This window comes from Mauremys mutica, chromosome 7 (genome assembly GCF_020497125.1).
Source record: "Mauremys mutica isolate MM-2020 ecotype Southern chromosome 7, ASM2049712v1, whole genome shotgun sequence".
In the NCBI taxonomy this organism is placed as follows: domain Eukaryota; kingdom Metazoa; phylum Chordata; order Testudines; family Geoemydidae; genus Mauremys; species Mauremys mutica.
This window is the reverse complement of record NC_059078.1, coordinates 111,578,898-111,597,920: the sequence shown is the minus strand read 5'-3', so window position 1 is coordinate 111,597,920 and position 19,023 is coordinate 111,578,898. Positions and strand designations below refer to the sequence as shown.

The window sequence follows — 19,023 nt, the reverse complement described above, 5'->3', positions numbered from 1 at the left end:
ACTTCTCTGTAGCTTCTGTAGTGGGCTCTATCTTCACAGTAAATTTCTTTTACCGAATTACTCTATGCCAACAATTTACAGGCATCTTTAAAAATGACTTTGTTTAAATTTTTAAAATGCCAATATAGGTGTTGATAACATTATTCAGCCTTCCCTTTCTCTGTTACAAGGGTTTTGTACTGAACAGTTCAAGAAAGCTAGCAGTCCGGGCTCTCTGGATCCCTTTGCAATGTCTCCCCATACAGATTACTCCAACTGTGACTACATGCTGTGAAAGATAAACCATATTCAAACTCCATCCCTAAATTAATTCTTTTTAAATGGCTATCCTACTTAATCTTTCAGCACAAGTCAAAAGTCATATTTAACCACAGCTCTAAAAGAAAAATTACTAGTAAGCCAACAAAGAATGGACAGCTCATATACTGAGCTGTACAAATTAGTAATCCTTGACCTAGTGCATTATTCTCTATTAATATCATCTGCAGGAAGGTAAAGCACCAGGAGTTGTCATGAAATAAGCAGTGTTTGGAAGGAGTGAGCTATTTCAGGTAAGGCTTTGTGTTTATAGAGGCACTTAAGACTGCCACTTTTTATAATGTTTGCCTATAAAACTTTTCCAGTGTGGGTGTTGAATTGGTGCCCAAATGCAAACAGGGAACAGGTGGGACACTGAAGCACTATCCTGTCCAATAGTTTCATAGTGAAAGGTCAACAGGTTTCAACTGTTAACTGTTCCCGCCAACTACAGTACTCTACAAAATTACCCTCCTCTCCAAGTACTCTGCGCCCAGTTAATAAATATTTTTACACTCAGATGAGATTTAGAGCGAGGAATACAGGGCCAATTTCTGCACTCACACACTGTGTAACCCAATTAATGCTGGCCCTTAGGCCCACACTGGGGCTGTTCCTGCAACCCAACCTCATATGGGTGCACAAGGACACAAGGATCTTTGGCTTCTCTTGTGCCTGCATCCTGGAGTTTGCCTCAGCTGCAGCCTTTATAGTTCCCTCAAGCACAAGGCCAGCTCAATACTACCAGACATTTGGCACCCCAAAAGGAAAAGGGGAAAGCTATGACTCCCCACCATCAAGGAAATCTTCACAATTGCAGAGGTTGGCACCTCCCTCCGACACAGCTCCATAGCATATAGGTCCAATTTGGCCCCTAAGGCCAAGTTTGTAAATTGACAATTTACTCAATCGGGTGTGGAAGACGGATGCAGCCAAACACTCTTTGTATCTTATAGTACTCGGGTTCTTATATCGCCCCTATTACCATGGTATCTGAGTGCCTCCAGTGGTGCATTAAACAATGTAACTCTCTTTCCTTCCACCCTCAAAAAAAAAAAATTTTTTTAATGATTTCAAACTGCAGTTCAATTCTTAATTCTTGAAAAAAAGACTCCTTTTCTTTTACATTCATGTCACTTATCTGCTGACAGTTACATCATTATTTTAAGGTCAGACGTGAAAAGCAGGGCCTGTGCATGAACATACCCATGACAACATAGGTGGAGAAAAAGCAAGAGAGAGTTCCTTGCGAAACTGGGCACCTCTGGGATAAATGTTTGACAAACAGGCTTGGGTGTCTTTCCCCTCAACCCCGCCCTCCCCACGTCTCTCAGCATGGTTTATGCCAACCGACCATCCTGAACAAATGGTGTAAATGCTGTTTGCTTAAGAGCCAAGTGGCCAGAAGAGAGACTGTGGAAATTCCCACAGCTCATTTTCATATTACTATGAATTCAGTTATATTCCAGACAGCATTTCCATTTAGGGCATGACCAATCTAAACAAGAGACTTATATATGTATTTTATTATGTTTTCTAAATTTATTAAAATATTAACAACAAGCTAAGAATGTGGATATCATACTTAGAGTCAAACAAGCTAACCATCAGCTAACAACAGATCCCACCCCAAAAATAAATAAATAAATAAGCCCCAGCAAAGATTCCCCAAAAGCTCTCCACCTTCACAAAAGCCTTATCCCCTCCCCCCAGTCAAGCCTCTTCCACTTCAAAAGCCTTAAAATAACCAAACACCCTCTGCAGCACAAAGACCCAGCCTGTAGTGATGAATCAGAGAGGCTGGTTGCAAAGTTGACAGCCCCTCACAGAGAAGACTCAACTGCCAGCCCCCTCTCTTTTCAACTGGGGAGGGGAGGGGATTGTGTCATTATGGGATGGGAAGAGTGGCTATCCTAAGGCTAATCTAACAGAGAAAGGTATAACAAGCCAACTTGGCTGGAAGTTGAAGCTAGGCGGGTTCAGACTGGAAATAACATGCACATTTTTAACAGAGTAAGTAACCATTGGGAGAACTTAACCAAGGGTCATGATGGATTCGCCAACACTGGCAATTTTAAAATCAAGATTAGATGTTTTTCTAAAAGATACGCTCTAGGAATTGTCTAGGGTCTATGGAGGTCAGTCTAGATGACCACAGTAATCCCTTCTGGCCTTGGAATCTATGTCACTAATAAAGCACTGAAAGTCCCAAACCATTTGGGCTTCGTAGGTCAAAAACAAAACCTTTAGCACTATCCAGAAACCAACAGGCAGCAGGTGAAGTTCAAGGAGCACAGTTCACAAAGGGTGGGCACTACCACCACCACCCCTCATTTAATAGTGCGGGGATCATTCTTGCCACATCTTCCACTTGCCACCCCCAAACTACTAGAATCTCTTCATAGAATATCAGGATTGGAAGGGACCTCAGGAGGTCATCTAGTCCAACCCCCTGCTCAAAGCAGGACCAATCCCCAGACAGATTTTTGCCCCAAATCCCTAAATGGCCCCCTCAAGGACTGAACTCACAACCTTGGGTTTAGCAGGCCAATGCTCAAAACACAGAACACGCTCTCTCTCTCCCCCCCCGCCAAGACTAATTTTTTCCTCAAAAAGAAATTTTTAAAATGTCAGTACAATCAGAAGCAAAAGTCTTTATAAAATAAATAGCACCAAAGAATGAGAACTGGACATCATTCTGACTGTTACAGACAGAAGAAAAGTGAGACAAATTCCAGTTCTCTTTCAAAGAAACTACTGAACAAAATTACTTATACTACTGTATTTCAAATCGTAGCCTCATTTACAAAATATGTTAAGAAACAGATTCCCATAAATTGAGGGATTTTTTTTTCTGGCATCCTTTAACCCTTTGATCTTTAGTCTATAAAGAAGTGGGCTTCTCAGCTAGTCTGAGGTATGCAGGGCTCTACCACCAATGAGATAAGATGAAAAAAGGTGTAGCTCTGAGATGAAAAATATACATTAGAAAGCCATTTCAAAAGGGAAAGTGACTCTGCCCTGGTGGAGGAAACTTGCAAAACAAGTTAAGTTATGATGTCATGTTCTGTACGCCTCATTCTCCAATGAGTGTATACTTTACAGCAACAGTGAGTAATTACAGTGTGAGCCTACGGGACCATAATAATGTCTCTCCCATGCTACACACACTAGGACAGGGAGGGAAAAAAAAATGAATCTCCTCCAGTAGAAATATTTCCCAACATCATCATGGGAAGGGGAAAATATTACCCGGCGCTGACTTGTTTTCCTAAGCACTGAGGACTTTAAAAAAAAAATAATGATGGAGAAATAGCAAAGTGTTCCAACATTTGAAGATCCTACTAGCAAAGAGGAAAGCCTCAGAAACATACCTAAAATGAATCCCTGTGTGATTACTTCCATTTCAAGTAATACTGGTTGGAAATTGGTTGGTTATCAATATGAGAGAAGTAATGCTGCATACTCCTGCAGAGAGCTACTTTCAGCTCTATTTAGTCGTGGCAGTGAATACCAGGATGTAGATCGTGCATGGCAGAATAGAGCATTTAAAATAAATAACTGCAATTTCTGTAAAAGAGCTGATTACCCAGGATTCTTATTCACCATGTGTGAAAGTCACATTTCCCCCGACGCGGCTAAGGAGGGGACAGAATACAACAGAAATGACACCATTCCACTGCTCGAGACAACATGAAGTGTATTGCAAAGGAACTCCAGAGTGCTCTGCAGGTGATAGCATTACGGTCCAGGGTGGCCCACTGCACAGGATGCCCCAGCAGGCTCTTGGGGAGGCAATGAAGTAAGGCCAAACTACACAGTCTCTAGCTACAAACCCTACATAAGGACGAGGGAGGGCATAGTGGGACACAGAAACTATTTCAGGCACTGGATTGGTGGTTGCAAAGTGGCTGCCTCAGTGTCACATGTCCTGCCTCCAGGTTAGCGAGTGATGGTTGCATCTCAAGAACCTCTGCGTTGGTCCCCTATTTGTTCAGGCTTTGCACAGGAAGTGAGAATTTCACCCAGCATTCACAGTCCACCTTACTGCAGTAGAAAGAACCTTACCACAGAAGTGACCCTGGAGTTATGGCTGCAAGAGTACACAATACACATGGGAAATACCAAGTCTTACATGTTCCTGGGTTTAGCTACACACTGTGTGCTCTTGGGAGTCACACCAGTTACTTTATTAAGTATCCTTTAATTATACTGCAGTTATGGTGACCAAACCACATGTCATCAGCAGGACTTGAACCTATGACCGTCAGCTCCAAAGTACAGACCCCTATCATTGGAGCTAAAGTAATAACTCCATTAGCTGGACACATTAGTAGATTGTTATCCTAATATAAGAATGGCCATACTGGGTCAGACCAAAGGCCCATCAAGCCTAATATCTTGCCCTCTGACAGTGGCCAATGGCAGGTGCCCCCAAGGGAATGACCTGACAGATTCTCATCAAGTGATCCATGCCCTGTCAACCAATCCCAGCTTCTGGCAAACAGAGGCTAGTTACACCATTCCCGCCCATCCTGGCTAATAGCTGTTGATGGACCTATCTTCCATGAATCTATCTAGCTCCCTTTTGAACCTCGTTATAGTATTGGCCTTCACAACACCCTCTGGCAAGGAGTTCCAGAGGTTGACAGTGCGTTGCATGAAAAAATACTTTCTTCTGTTTGTTTTAAACCTGCTACCTATTAATTTCATTTGGTGGCACCTTGTTCTTGTATTATGAGAAGGAGTAAATAACACTCTCTTATTTACTTTCTCTATTCCACTCATGATTTTATAGACTTCTATCATATCCCCCCCTTAGGCACCTCTTTTCCAAGCTGAAAAGTCCCAGTCTTATTAATCTCTCCTCATATGGAAGCCGTTCTATATCCCTAATAATTTTTGTTGCCCTTTTCTGAACCTTTTCCAATTCCAGCCCTCCTTCCTGGCCCCAGCTCTGTGGCTGCTGTGGCAGGGCAGAGACCCTCCTCCTTCCCAGCTCCAGCTCGGGGGCTGCTGCGGTGGGGGAGAGAGGGCACATCGATCGCATTAGAAAGGTAACACTACTGATATTAAAATATGAGTTGTGTGCTATTTATTTGTAGAACAAAAAAAATTTAACTATTAATTTTTTTATATAACACTTTTATCCAAAGTGTTTTAAAATAGTTAGCTAATAGTACAAACAACATTTGGAAAGATCATTAAGTGGTCCGTCGAGACCCTCAGCAATTTTCAAGTGGTCCGCGAAAAAAAAAGTTTGGGAACCACTGCTTTAAGTATTTTAAACTGCAGAATCTGTAAACTAGTCTTTACTACCTCCCACTTTACTCCCAGATGGGCTGTTTTTTCAGAGCATTCCCTTTCCTGACATGCTACCTAAGGCTGTCAGCACAGGCCTTTTAATCAAATATAACCACTTTGGTTAATCAGCATTAAAGCCTGGTATCATATATCTGTATTCATATTGCTGTAGTACCTATAGGACCCAGTCAGGATCAGGGTCCCAATGCGCTAGAACTGTATTAGCACACAGGAAGATAGTTCCTTATCCAGAGAACTTATAGTCCACCATTCTGATCCTGCAATGTACTGCATGTGATCAGACACCTCCACCTGTGCAAAGCCCCACTGGCTTCAATGGGGCTCTGAGCATAGGGCTCTGCCTTTGCAGCTCTCAAAGCAGGGTCAGGACCGAATTTAAAACAAGATGCAACCAGTGAGAGTAACAAACAATAGCACTTGGGGGAAGGGAGGATGAGGTAACAGGAGGAGGCAGTTACACAGTCTAGATATCTGCACAGCTTGATGGCCCCAGAGCTATTTTAAAAGGCATGGATATTTTTAATACAATATAAATAAATATCAAAGTGATTCCCTGTCCCAGAACTCTCTCCTTGGCAGTAGGTAATATTAGTGAATTGGGTCAATTTTTTTTTAATTGCTAACTTAAGATGCTGTATCTACCACCTAGCAGTGATGTGCTATAGATTTACAACAAGAGCTGCATGTTAATCCTGAACGAATTACAGAAGTATCTGCATTTCAGTGGTGAGTGAAGACTTGCAGATGTATTTGAAGAAGCCTAGAGAACTAAGGGAGGTAGGCAGGAGCTATGGGCACAGCAGGAGAATTGCTGAGGATTGATTCTGCCTGCCTTGTTTAAGGGCCCTGAGCTGCAGACAGTGCAGTGGATGGCCCTGGGTTCCCTTAACTCCCCTTTAACAGGAAGTTAGGATCAGAGGGGGCCTCCAAGAGCCTTGAAGACAAGGACCAGCCAGCGTGCCCCCCTCTATATATAAGAGGAGGCCCTTGCACAGAGGGATAGAAGTTAATATCCTTACCCCAAGGATGTGCTACTATATAGATTCAAACCAAAAGGGTCGACTAAACACCCAGCTGGGCTGAGGGGACACAGTGCAAGGCTCAGCCTGACCAGAAGGCAGTGGTGATTCACTAAGGCACTAGAATACAGTTAAGTATTTTCTTTATATTTCCGTCTGTTTCCAAACTAAACATTTATTTTAAGCAAATATTAATCTTTGTGTATTTGTATATAGAAGGAAGGGGATTCAACTACTTCTACTGAAGTTGGAAACCTAGGTGTAGAAAATATTCATTACGAGTCATGCCACATTTATTATTGCAGTGCTATAATAGCCCATTGTCTCATATATATTACAACCTCACATAGTTACAATAAAAATCCTGACACAACTGCAGACTCTGTCTTAATGAGTTTGTATCTTGCCTGTACAAATTTAAGTATGGGCTAAAATGTAGTTATAAGTTCTCTACTGAGGAGTAACTATTTTAAAATTAGAAAAATGCACATCCATTGAATTGTTTTAGTTTTTTAGTCATATGTTAGAGAAAAAAAAGAACGCAACCAGTCTGAAATGTTTTTGGCCCAGAAAAAACTAAAAACCAAAAAGTAAACCCCAAGATTATAAAAAGGGACAGGATTTAAAATGTAGCAAATTAGCCTACAATGTGCAATTGTTTCTGATACTTTGAAAAAAATGCAAATATAGCTGATGTGCTGAAGTTTTAACACATGCTTGTGTGTGATCAATACAGCAGTTTAATACGCACATGCCTGTAGATTTAGGCCTTGTCCATGCTAAAGGTTCATAGATTTAAGTCCAAAATGGATGTTCATGATCATCTAGTGTGACTTCTTGTATAACATAGGCCATAGAACTTCACTCAGCAATTCTTGCTTCAAAACTTGCTGTTGAACAAGAGCATAGCTAAATCGTGCTGTAAAGAATACTTCTGATAGAGAATTTACCACGTCCCTTGATAAATCTTTTCCAGTGGTTCATTACCACAGTTACAAATTTGTATCTTAATTTCAATTCAAATTTTTCTGAACTCAGCTTCCAACCATTGGATTTTCTTGGAGCCATGCTAAAAAGAACCAGGGGCAGTTACTACCACCGTTTAATCCTTTAATGGGGACAAGGCCTCAATGTCCATGACTTTCACTATAAATGGCTCGAAGTTTTATCAAGTCAAAATTATTTGTGTTCACATATCTATAGTGCCTTGCCTTTTACAAAGCATGCAGACCAAACTGAAGTATTTTTTATTGTCCTATCACCTACCGACCACCAATTTGAAGTCACTGGCAGAGGAGAAAATCTTTGTAGCTATGCTGAAGTGTAATTTTAACTATCCTTCTTTGAGTTCAGAGAAGCAGATTAAAACTAAAACTAAGTCGGTCTTTTTAAAAGTCCAAAGTTTGCAGTGAAATAAGATAACCTTTAGTGAAGATGCTAGGCGTCCCATAATCCCTAGCACAGGGACCTAAAGGAATCCCCCAGTACTATTCACAAACAGGGCACATCTCTGTACATCATGTAGCTGGTCTCCTTTCTCTGTGTTGAGGAGTAGGAAGGAGGATTCTGATGCGTCATGCCATTCCACAATGCCTTTAGATTGGGAGCACGAACCATGTAACCACAACCAACCAAAAAATACAATACTTTAGGAGCGGCAACCTGGCACACATGCACATGGAGTCTGAGGAACATCTTACTAGATCCCAGTGTATGAATCAAGACTCAGGGTGCCCGGGGTTCCTAGAGCAATAGAACCCATGGTGATTAGAGAATATGTGTGAGACTTTCATAGAGTTCGAGTGTAAGAGCCCAGTGGAAGTGGCCATCAGACCATTTTCTAAACTGCTTTAGTATTGTTTAACAGAAGTCAAAGCTAATGGCTTATATTTAAAAATTAAACCTGTTCTTTAAATATTGGAGCTCTTTTTTATGACTGAGTGTTTCAAAAGGTGTCACATAAACACAACATGGCCACTTCCACACTCGTCTCAGAAATACCAATTGCCTTTTTTTCCTCTTAATTATAGTTTATTCATGCTGACAAGTGCTTCTTACCCGGTGAGCTGCCATACCACTGGGGCTGAGTGAAATGGATGCAGTTTTGCTCTAACATGCTATAGTTACACCATGCACGACTCAAGTGAAAACTGAGTTTAAAACAGAGATTTATTTGCCCCTATCACGCATATAATTTAAAAGGGAAAATTGGAACTTATTTTCTTCCCTCTGAAATTCTCTTATTTCTTTAGATAAGAAGACATCCCAAAATGCATCATTCTGTGACTTGACTCATACCAAAAGTGTCAGTGCTACCAATAGTATTTGTAGTGTCACAAAAATATGCATTCTGGAATATCTCCTGCAATCCTGCACAAAAGAAGAGGTTTTCACACAGGGAAAAAAATAAAAGCTATGTTAAAATGTGTTCTTCTGCTGGATTCCCCTCACAACCTGCATAATAGGGGATTTTAACTCATTTTTTATTTTTATTTGCTCTTCTTTTCATTTCCGATGTCTGTCCCTCCACTGGCGAATCAAGGCTGGGTAGCAATGATGAAAAGAATTCTGACTTAGATTGGATTGTGCTACTTGATTTAATTGTGATTGGACTGTATTAATCAAGTGACTTTTACATTAAGCACAGTTATTTGCCGGTGGATTATGAAACACTTTACAGATATTAATGAACAGCTTTAGGTATTTAATTGCACCAGCTGGTATTTACATTCATTTACTATTAGTGAATACCTGTTACTGAGTTAAATATCAAATGACAAATTATTAGTCACTTGTGTGTCTAACATAAGCATAACCACCCCGGGTGATACCCATCTGAAGAGATTGTTGTATACCCTGCTACTCCCTTGACTCTCTTGAGTACACTTTAAGACTAATTTTAAACTATTGTGTTTTTCACAGGGCTTGGAATTGGGCTGTGCCTTATGGAGAGTTTAAACTAGGGCTTTAAAAACAGAGCGAAATTAAAAACAATTGTTCCTGAATTTGTGAGGAAAAGGTGGAAGTAGACAGTCTGGGTATACAGAGCGCAGTGTCAAAGTCCTGCATGGAGGGGACTAAATTAGCTAGCCAGCAGGCTTCAGAACAGACAACTTGGGTGAAGGAAGGTCAAGGGTTAGCTTGCCCTTTATCAAATGTGTGTCTAAACTAATTATTCAGTTCACAAAGTAACCCTGTGTGTGCGGTCAACTTCCCCCCACACCCCACCCCAGCATTTTAAGGGCTGGCTACAATCAAAAGACTGCATAGTGTGAGTGTGCAATAACAGAAGAACTCCATTATATGCTGTTGAATATACTTCTTTCTAAATATCACAATCATTCAAAAGTGGAGATTGTGTTACTCCCCCTGCTCAGAACTACTCGCCCCCGTAACGTTTAGTGCTGGGTATAATTCTATAGACACACAAGCGGGCTTAAAATGAGTCCTTAACATTCTGCTGCTGCAAACACTGCTAATGTTAGTTCTTACTAGGACTTGCGGTAGGACGCACTCCAATCAGCAGTAAGTGTTGGCAGGCAGAGGTGCTGGAACTAGGGCTGCTGGGAGTACGGCCGCATCCTCTACCCTGATGTGGCTTCCCTCATATACAGAGTTTACAGTTTGGTTCAATAGCTCTCAGCACCCCCACTACACAAATTGTTCCAGCACTCTGCTGGCAGGATCGGGCCCTTAGTGAGTATACATGACACTGCAAGATAAAATGGCTTGCTTTTGATAGATGTAGTCTACTGTGTAAATATTATTTATTACGGTACTGCCTAGAGGCCACAGTCAGAATCAAGCCCCACTGAGCCAGTTGCTCTATAAACAGACCGAGATGAGCTCCCAAAGTGCCAAGATATATTGGAAATAAGCAAAAAGGAGTTTTTGTTTCCCACATCTCCAATATAATCTCACAGAGTTCCCTCTATTCTGCAACACGAAAGCTATTATGCCATTAATTCAAAAGCCTATTTTCGCTTTGCTGGTAGTAATTCAGTGTTCTCACATCTGACATTGTTTTATGTAAGTGACATTCTTTTCAATAATTTACACTCTGATAAGATCCAGATTTCATCCCATGGATACTCATTTTGTAGGCATCATATTTTAGAATTGTAAGTTTAAAATAAAAATAATGGTTATTTCTTCCCTAGAAAACTGAAAAATGATGACGACCATAAGATGAAAACATTTGTCTTCTTCCTATACTGCCCTGCAATGAAATCACATTCCTGTTGCATTAACCCTAAAGCCATAAGGCCTTGCCATAAACAGCAGACGTGAAAGCAGAATCATTCATGATTTTGTCATGCTCTCAAAAAATCAAGAAAGCACCTAGTGGGCTATTAAACAAGCAGGTCCATTAAGCAGTGATGAGAGTCTGGCCCTTTTTTTTTTTTTAATTTTCATATTACCGTGAGCAAAATTACTTTGCTACCAATAATCTCTATTGATGACAGACTTCAATATTACAATACTTTGCTAATATTTTATGAATGTATATGAGGGCAGAGCACTCATATCTAAATAATTCAACCTCACTTTTCTATAAGAATGTACTAGGAATTTATTTTTAAAATTCACTAACTGGTGAAACCTATTTTTAGACATAATGGGTTGAAACAAATAAGTTCAGCATTAAAATACATTGAAGAAAACCAAAGCTGTATTCTTGTATGTGAACAATATAACAGAGAGACGGCCAAATTATTTAAACAATGCTTTTGGGAGAGGAAGTGGCCAATACACAATTATTTTGAGAAGACTGGTTTGACAGCCCAATTATTAGAAATGTATCAGTGCGTTGTATTACAAGATAACTTTATTAAGAAAGAACCATCCCTACTGAGGTGCTTAGGGGGCCACTGAGGGTGCTGTACAGCATAACAAAAAATATACTTAAAATACAATAAACATGTTATAATAAAAACACCTTCTTAAAATTCAACAAATAAAGCAGTTTGGCGCAAGGATATCCCTAAAGAAACAGTATCTGACACATTTAGACTCAAAATATTAGATTTTATAAGAACTTGTTTGTATAAAACATACTATCAATAGAAATGTTCCCATTACTCTTTGTTTTCACTGGAATTAATATATTAACACAAACTAAATATGTTAGCACAAACTCTGGAGTGTGTGGTTTCCAAATCACACTCTCTCTCTTTCTCGATTTAAGCATTCCCCCGTAGAATTTGCAAACCAGACACTCCAGAGTTAGTGCTGGGGCATTAGAAACAATAACGGAAACTGACCGTAAACAAAAATAAAACTGAGTAACCCATTTTCATTCTCCTAGCAGAGTGAACTGCAAAATTACATAATCAGCACAAAGGATGAAAAATAAATGGGATTTTTTAAAAACAGTTTATGCTTCTTTTTTATATACACATATAAATAAAAGCTCAGAATGTGTAACAGATGTGTACAAACACAGTGGCTCCATTCAGCTAGGAGATGAATTCTCTTCAAGGAAACCACAGACCCATTCCTGCAATCATATACTCACGTGCTTAACACTACACATGAGCGAAGGTCCCAGTGAAGTCACTGACACAACTCACCTGCATAAAGTTTAGTATATGCATGTTTGCCGGATCAGAGCCCATATTTGGAAGGGAGAGAATTAGAATACATTAAACTATTTCTGGACTAACCTGACACTTTCTCTATGTTTATCTGGGCAAATAAAGTAATTTAGTTATATTTCAGGCACCATTTCAAATTACCGGTAACTTATTTTGAAGCTGAAGTATTCTAGAGTGCCTTACCTTCAGGTTCCAAAGTGGTGTCTTGAACAACTGAATTGTATGATGGCCGAGCCACAGACAGTCCGGCCATGGCGACCACCACCAGGCATATAAGGCAACCCGAATTGCAGCTGACCATCTTTTTAGTGCCAGTTCCTGGTCCTTTTCCATATATCCATGTGGACTTTAATCCCATCTGAACACTTCTACACAAGCATGGACTGAAAGCAGTGCCTTCAGCCTTGATAAAAAGCTTCTCACTGGGAACTGTTGCTGCTGCTGTAGGGAAGAGAGAGATTTAGTAGTGTCAGTGAAATCATCTTGAATGCCAGTTGAAAATCTTCACAAAAACCCAAGGGGTGTGGGGGGTTGGGGGGGGAGGGGAGAAATAGTTTTACAGCTTTGAAAGCATGAGAAAAGTGAGTGATTTTTCATTTTCTGTTAACAGTTTCCATCATCACCTCGGGCATAACCAAGCCCTTCTTGATTTCACAAAATTGTTTCTCAGCACATATTTAAAGAACTATTTTAATCACAGAAAAATATACAGCTTGCTAAGAAATACAAAGGCACACATGTGCAGACGCATAACCCTTAATGCTACAAAATTACCACAATTATACAAATTCTATTCTTGCTATTGTTTGAACATATGTTTGAGTTTGCATGGCCTTTTGGTCCCTCACCTATATAGCTATAGGGTCAGCTAAGTTTTAAAACAAACCAATAATGGCAAAAAGTTTAAAAATGCTGTATTTCTACTTAGATCTTCCTTGAGATTTTATTTTATATTTGGGATTCCAACTCTCCTGTATATTTACATTCTTCTGCATTAACTTCACTGTCAGTGCAAATGTCTGCATGACTGGGACAATTAAAATGGTCCAGTTTTTGCAGCTGCACTTGCTAACTTCACTGTGTTTTGGAAAATGAAAATCTGAATAATGTTTGCCACAAAAATACATTTCTGGTAGAGATCACACAAGATCTACCATTTCTATTTGTTTACATGCAAAGTATACATATAAATACACATATATACACAGACTGTACATATACACGCAGGTATCTAGAAAGACTTCATTGAGACAGAATATAGATGTGTATTAGTAGACGTTATACAGGCAAGAAAAATAAGCTTATTTCAATCTTTTTAAAACAAGCCACTTAAAAGGATGAAGAGCACCCTTTATGAAACACCAATGTACTGGAAAAAATGGAGTGCCAAGGAAACCTGCAGCTCCCACAATGGACCTGGTAATCACCACAATGACGTGTCAGGCATGGATCAAAATGCCGGCACCAACACAGAGTGGCTTAACAACTGGACCAGACACAAACTTTTCTCTTCTCCCTCCATCCCCTGCCCCCAAACACACAAAGACTACTCCTCAGGGAATGAATAAATCAAGTAACTGCATCATTAATTCTGATCTGTGTGACCCGGCTAATGACTAATCTTAGTTGTATTAAGTCCTAACTGAAATTTTCAGTGGTGGTAGTTGTGAAGAAAAAAAAAGGGAAAAAAAAATCTAAAATTCCTTTTTCATTGTCCCTCTCTCTCTTCTCCCCATTCCCATCCTCCAATATTTTTTTTTTAACTGGAACTTTCTCCAAAACATCTATCCATAACAAATTCAGCACCCTGGTTCCTCAGCATTTAAACAGTTTGACACATGGATTCATCCTTTAATAAGTATTACTGGGTTCATTCAGAGTCTGTCAGTCTTCAGATATCCTGTTTAAGCTATATAATGCATAAAACCAACCCTCCTGCCTTAAATGGGGAAAATGTTGATATCATATTTTCTGCCCCTTCAGATACTACACAGAGTAACTTTCAGATGCAGAAATGTATTAAACGTTTTTAAAATGTAATTGCAGGATACTTTTTGCTAATTAACACATGATGTTTCAAGCCACAGCTTTTTTTCTCCTTATCTCATGCACATCCATACTCTGTGAAATGAAATGTAAACATTGCATGAGTTTTCATAATGTATATTGAAACAGCTCTCATTAAACCTTCAATGAAACAAACACTAGATCACTGCAAGGAATGATTGTAAAGAGGATCTGAAAAAAAATGTTTAAATAAGTACTAACTAAGCAGGAGTGAATTTGCTACCAGCTTAAGTAACTTTTGTCTCTGACTGCCTAGCAATTAGAGCACAGGAACCAGAATACTGTACCTGGGCTCTCTTCCTAACTCTGCCAATTGAGTCACTTCTTTGTGAGTTTACCCATGTGTAAAATGGGTACAATACTTAATGACTTAGGACGGTTGTGAGGCTAATTTACTAAATTTCTATAAAGCCTTCTTTGAACTTGATTAAAGGGTATATAGAAATGTAAACTATAATCACAGGCAAGTAAACTATCATTGCAAGAAAGAAAACATATCACATTAAAATGTTAAATGTATTTAAAACAGGTCTGGAATATAATTTAACTCTGGTCACATTTTAATCATTACAGATTTTTAGGCTACATTAAACCCCTGAAAAGGTTTTAAAGTATATAAATTATTCCTGCTCTCATCATAAACATTCTTGGGTCCAGTAACACTAGGCTTCTGTCAAGACTCCTTCACACCTGAGTATTAGCACGGTCTCTGCATCTGAACATTTGCCAGGAGAGAATAGGCTCTCTTAATCCGTGGTGCAAAGGCAGGTTTAAAATGCAGCAGATCTCTCTTACAATTTAACAGCAAAGCTGAAATCAGAGATTTGCATCCAGGCATTAAGCAATTTGCATTGCAACATGTCAGGTACCAAAAAATGTTAAAGCAGTTCAAGAATCCCCCATTTCAAAGCAGTCCTCCCCGCCCCCAAAAAATGAAATGAAACCAAATTCTTTTCATATTATAATTGCCACTGTTGCTGGTGGACAATTCTTTGGAATTTGGAAAGACCTCCTACTCTGGATAATTATGTACCTCTATCTCAATGTTTGGAACACAGCCCCAGCATGCTTTTGGCCTCTACAATTCTGGCTTCCTGACTACAATACCATAATCCCTCCTGGAGTCTCAGACTCAGTGAAAGCCACACGTAGTGTTTATTTTTCTCCTTGAAAGGGAACTCTGTCTCTCTTCTCAGCCTACACTTTGGGGAGGAGCTGTCAGCCTCCAATGATTGATCGCTCTCCTTGCCACCCGCTCATCAAGTCAATTTTCACCTCGTCACATACCTGCCCAAATTTCTTTGCCAAACTGACAAGCATGGGAAAACAACCTGGGTTGGAAGCACAACCAAATTCCTCCAAGCTGTAGTTCAACTTTACACACACACACAGTACTTGTTCAGGAGTGGCTTTAATTAAATTCAATCGCCAGAGCTCTTTTTAATCTCGTCCCATTGTTGTGTATATGATGTTTATCACTCCCCAGAGAGGTTGCAATTTGTACACAGCATGTTATCCAAATCAATACATTGCACACTGTATAACAGTTAGGCATCAGGGGATACCAAAATCTGAATCAAGTATGGATCTCTCCTAGAAATCATATGACTATCAGCTGGGAATGAGCTGTATAGCAGTTAAAAAGTGACAGTATAATTGAGCTAATGTCATATACCTTATATAGAAAAAAGACTCATCTCAATTCAATCTCTAACTAGATCTGAGTATCACAGCTATTAAACATGAATCCTAGAGGACTAATGGGAACTGGCTAGCAGTTTCGGTGGTACTTCATTGTTTGAACTTTTCATTTACTTTCCTGGACTATCCCGTTTTTCTCTCGTTTTGCCACCAAGAGATCAGGGGGAAAAAATCTGCATTTTAATTGACATTCCAGAGAGGGAGAGAGGTACAGAGGCTACTGATTGCTGTCTATTCAGCTCAAACAGGCTTTTCAGATGAAAATGAGTAAAGGCTAGTGGAAGATTTACAGGGATTTGGTACAAAGGAGACAATGAGGTTTTAAATGTTGATAGCGTTTCACACCAAACTCATAATAGGGCACTGTTTGAAAGGGCAGTTTTACATTTAAATATATATTTCATTAAGAAGGGGAAATTATGTATTGCTTTAAAAAAAACCGAACAAGTATCTAAATCATGCCTGGCTAGATGAGGAACCTCTTGTACTTTTGATTTTAATAACTTTTGCTCCACGTTTTCACTAAGCTCCATGCAAAATTCTTCTCTCCATTGACACAGATTGTTGCAACTATTGCTAAAAGATTCCATGTGTTGATTTTATACTGTGGCCTTCTACAGCCAGATAGGTTTAAAAAACTGCCACACAAGCTTTAACTTGTTAGGGGTTTGGAAGACTTAGCCCCACTTTTACTGCAAGCGAGTACTCTACTTTTGCCCCCAAAGATTAGCTCCCCTTTAATTAACAGTATGATAATGATTTACTGATAGGCCTGCCAATTTAGTTCCTGTTGTAACCGCTGAATATTAATAAGAGGATTTCTATGAATTGGGTTAGAAAAATGGCATTCAATTGCTAGGAATAAACCCTGGATAGGAAAAATAAGGGAATGTTAACGTTTGTCAGGCTTCACTGTAATTAACAGCAAAGATGACCAAGTCCGCATGCAATAAAGACAAAAAAAGGCAGCCTTGGAGTGGATGAGGTAATCTCTTTTATTTTACTTGTAGTAGCAGAAATGATACATGAGGGATGCGCATTTTCACTGACGCTCTACCGGGCGCTCATAGCCAAAGGCCACGGTATGAAAATGATCAAACATTCAAAATCAAGCCTCTTCTTTAGGCTTGGGGGGGGGTCCCCCCACTGGACTTTTTTTCTAGGTGTTTGGCCTCAGTTCCCTCAATCCAAAACAAAAGACACCCTCATTAAATAAACCCGCAGGGCTGAGATCAGGCTGCCTAAGCTGGGGCGGGGGGGTCTGCAGATACCCACAGAACTCCACGTTCCTGCGAGTCTAGGGCAGAGCCAGATTCGCCGCTGCCCGGCTTGTCACCAGCGCAGAGCTATTGTCAGTGGGAACGGCGCAGCGGTTTGCGCTGGTGTGGACGGGACTGCACAGGGTGCAAGGCAGGAGTGGATGGGGCCCACGGACCGTTTGTAAGTAAAAATAAAAGGGGAGGGGGGCGCGCTAGAGATGGGAAAGGGATCCGGAGCCACGGAGTCCTTCCTTGCTGCGTTTCGGGTCCTTGCGACCCCAATCCCTCTACGTTAAGGCGCTATTTCCTCCACCCACCGCTGGTGCAATTACCTTGAATGAAAAGGCTCCGAGTAAGCGATCTGCTTTCCCCCTGCAGCAGGCGTGTGCGCAGGATGAATCAAAGTGACGAAGACAGGCTCCCTTGGGGGGGAAACTTCTCCAAAGAAAAACAATCGTGCCTTGGTTAGTCCACATTCAGGCGCTCGGACCCTCGGTGGCAAACCCGGGCTGTGGGACAGGCGCGCCTGAGCCGCGCAATTCGCACGCAAGTTGCCGGGAGAATATAGATTTTAAAAAAAAGATTAAAACGAAATAAGCCTCGATTTAATCATCAGCAAAACTTTTCTTCCCTCCACTTCTCCAGTTAGGGGCTCAGAGAGGAGATCCAGCCTTGGGGAAAGGGAAGAGTAACTTCCATCCAACAAAACGGCATAGCTGGGATTTAAAAAAAAGTCCTAGGTCCAGGTCCACTCCATTCAGAATTCCGGTTGTAATCTCTAAAGCTTTGTCAAGTCTACAAACCTTTTTTTCCTCCCCCTACACACTCCTCTCTCTCCCCTTCCTCCCTCCCCTGGTCACTCCCCCCTCGTTGAAACTCGAGCCATTTCCTGGACAGTTCTACTTTCCTCTGCCAATCACAGCCGTCCCAGGCAATGTTTAACTCTGCAGACTCTTCCCCCTTCGATGCACAGGGACTCGGAGCGGGGATTTCTCTGCCTCCCTCTCTCTTTTAGAGCATTCTCTCTGAAAACGCCTCCAAGTGGCACAAATAAATGAGCAGGGAGAAAATCCCCCTTAAAAATCCGCACTGAAAGAAACTTACAGGCTCGTGTGCTGCTGCTCACCGTCTGCGAGGCGAGTCCTCCCCCAGCTCATGCTGGAAACCGATCGCGTTTAAAATATCAGGATATTTTTTTAAAACTACCTAACCTCTTCTAATTGTTTCATACAGGGACTGATCCTGACCCAGTGAAGTCCACAGAAAGTTGACAATTAGATCAAGCTCTAAATAGTAGTGAATTGTACCGGGACTATCCATCATAATGTATAATATTACTGAGAGACTTTATCCACTTGGGAAGAAGAGAGTGAAAAAGACACAGGTGAAAGCTTATGGGTAAAAGCTGATTTTTAAAAAAAATTATCCAGCTAGGTCCCGATTCAGCAACGCAGTTTATCACGTGCTCAGCTTCTCTCATTGAAGGCGATGGGCAGTGACACCTGTTTCAAGCTAAGCATGTGCTGAAGGGTTTTGCTGAACTTCGGACCCTAATTTTTCATGGGAAAACAATCTTGCACAAAATCAGCCATACTAAATGTCAAGGATTCAAGCTTTGAGAGGTATTCTAAATAAGCAGTAAAATAGGTAGCTTGCATAGGACAGTCAACCCTTGAAATTTCAGCACTTTTTAGCATCACCCATTAAAACAACACTGAAAAAATATCATTACATATGTTTTCAAGAACTCTTCCGATG

At 40.5% G+C, this 19,023-nt stretch overlaps 1 protein-coding gene across 11 annotated transcripts in view; it reads right to left on the bottom strand.

Annotated features, from left to right (window-relative positions):
* The window catches only part of FGFR2 (fibroblast growth factor receptor 2), a 94,048-nt gene extending 76,012 nt beyond the window's left edge, over nucleotides 1-18,036 (bottom strand). For 6 of the 11 annotated variants that reach the window (XM_045023899.1, XM_045023900.1, XM_045023896.1 and 3 more), the window contains exons 1-2: nucleotides 17,598-18,035; nucleotides 12,422-12,679 (exon numbers count right to left, since the gene is read on the bottom strand). In XM_045023899.1, the coding sequence (XP_044879834.1) occupies nucleotides 12,422-12,596 (175 nt within the window). In that variant the 5' untranslated portion in view covers nucleotides 12,597-12,679; nucleotides 17,598-18,035. Of the gene's footprint in view, nucleotides 1-12,421; nucleotides 12,680-17,597 lie in introns of all 11 variants that reach the window. The other 5 variants (XM_045023894.1, XM_045023895.1, XM_045023892.1 and 2 more) reach the window with 2 other exon arrangements.
* Nucleotides 18,037-19,023: the final 987 nt, after the last annotated feature.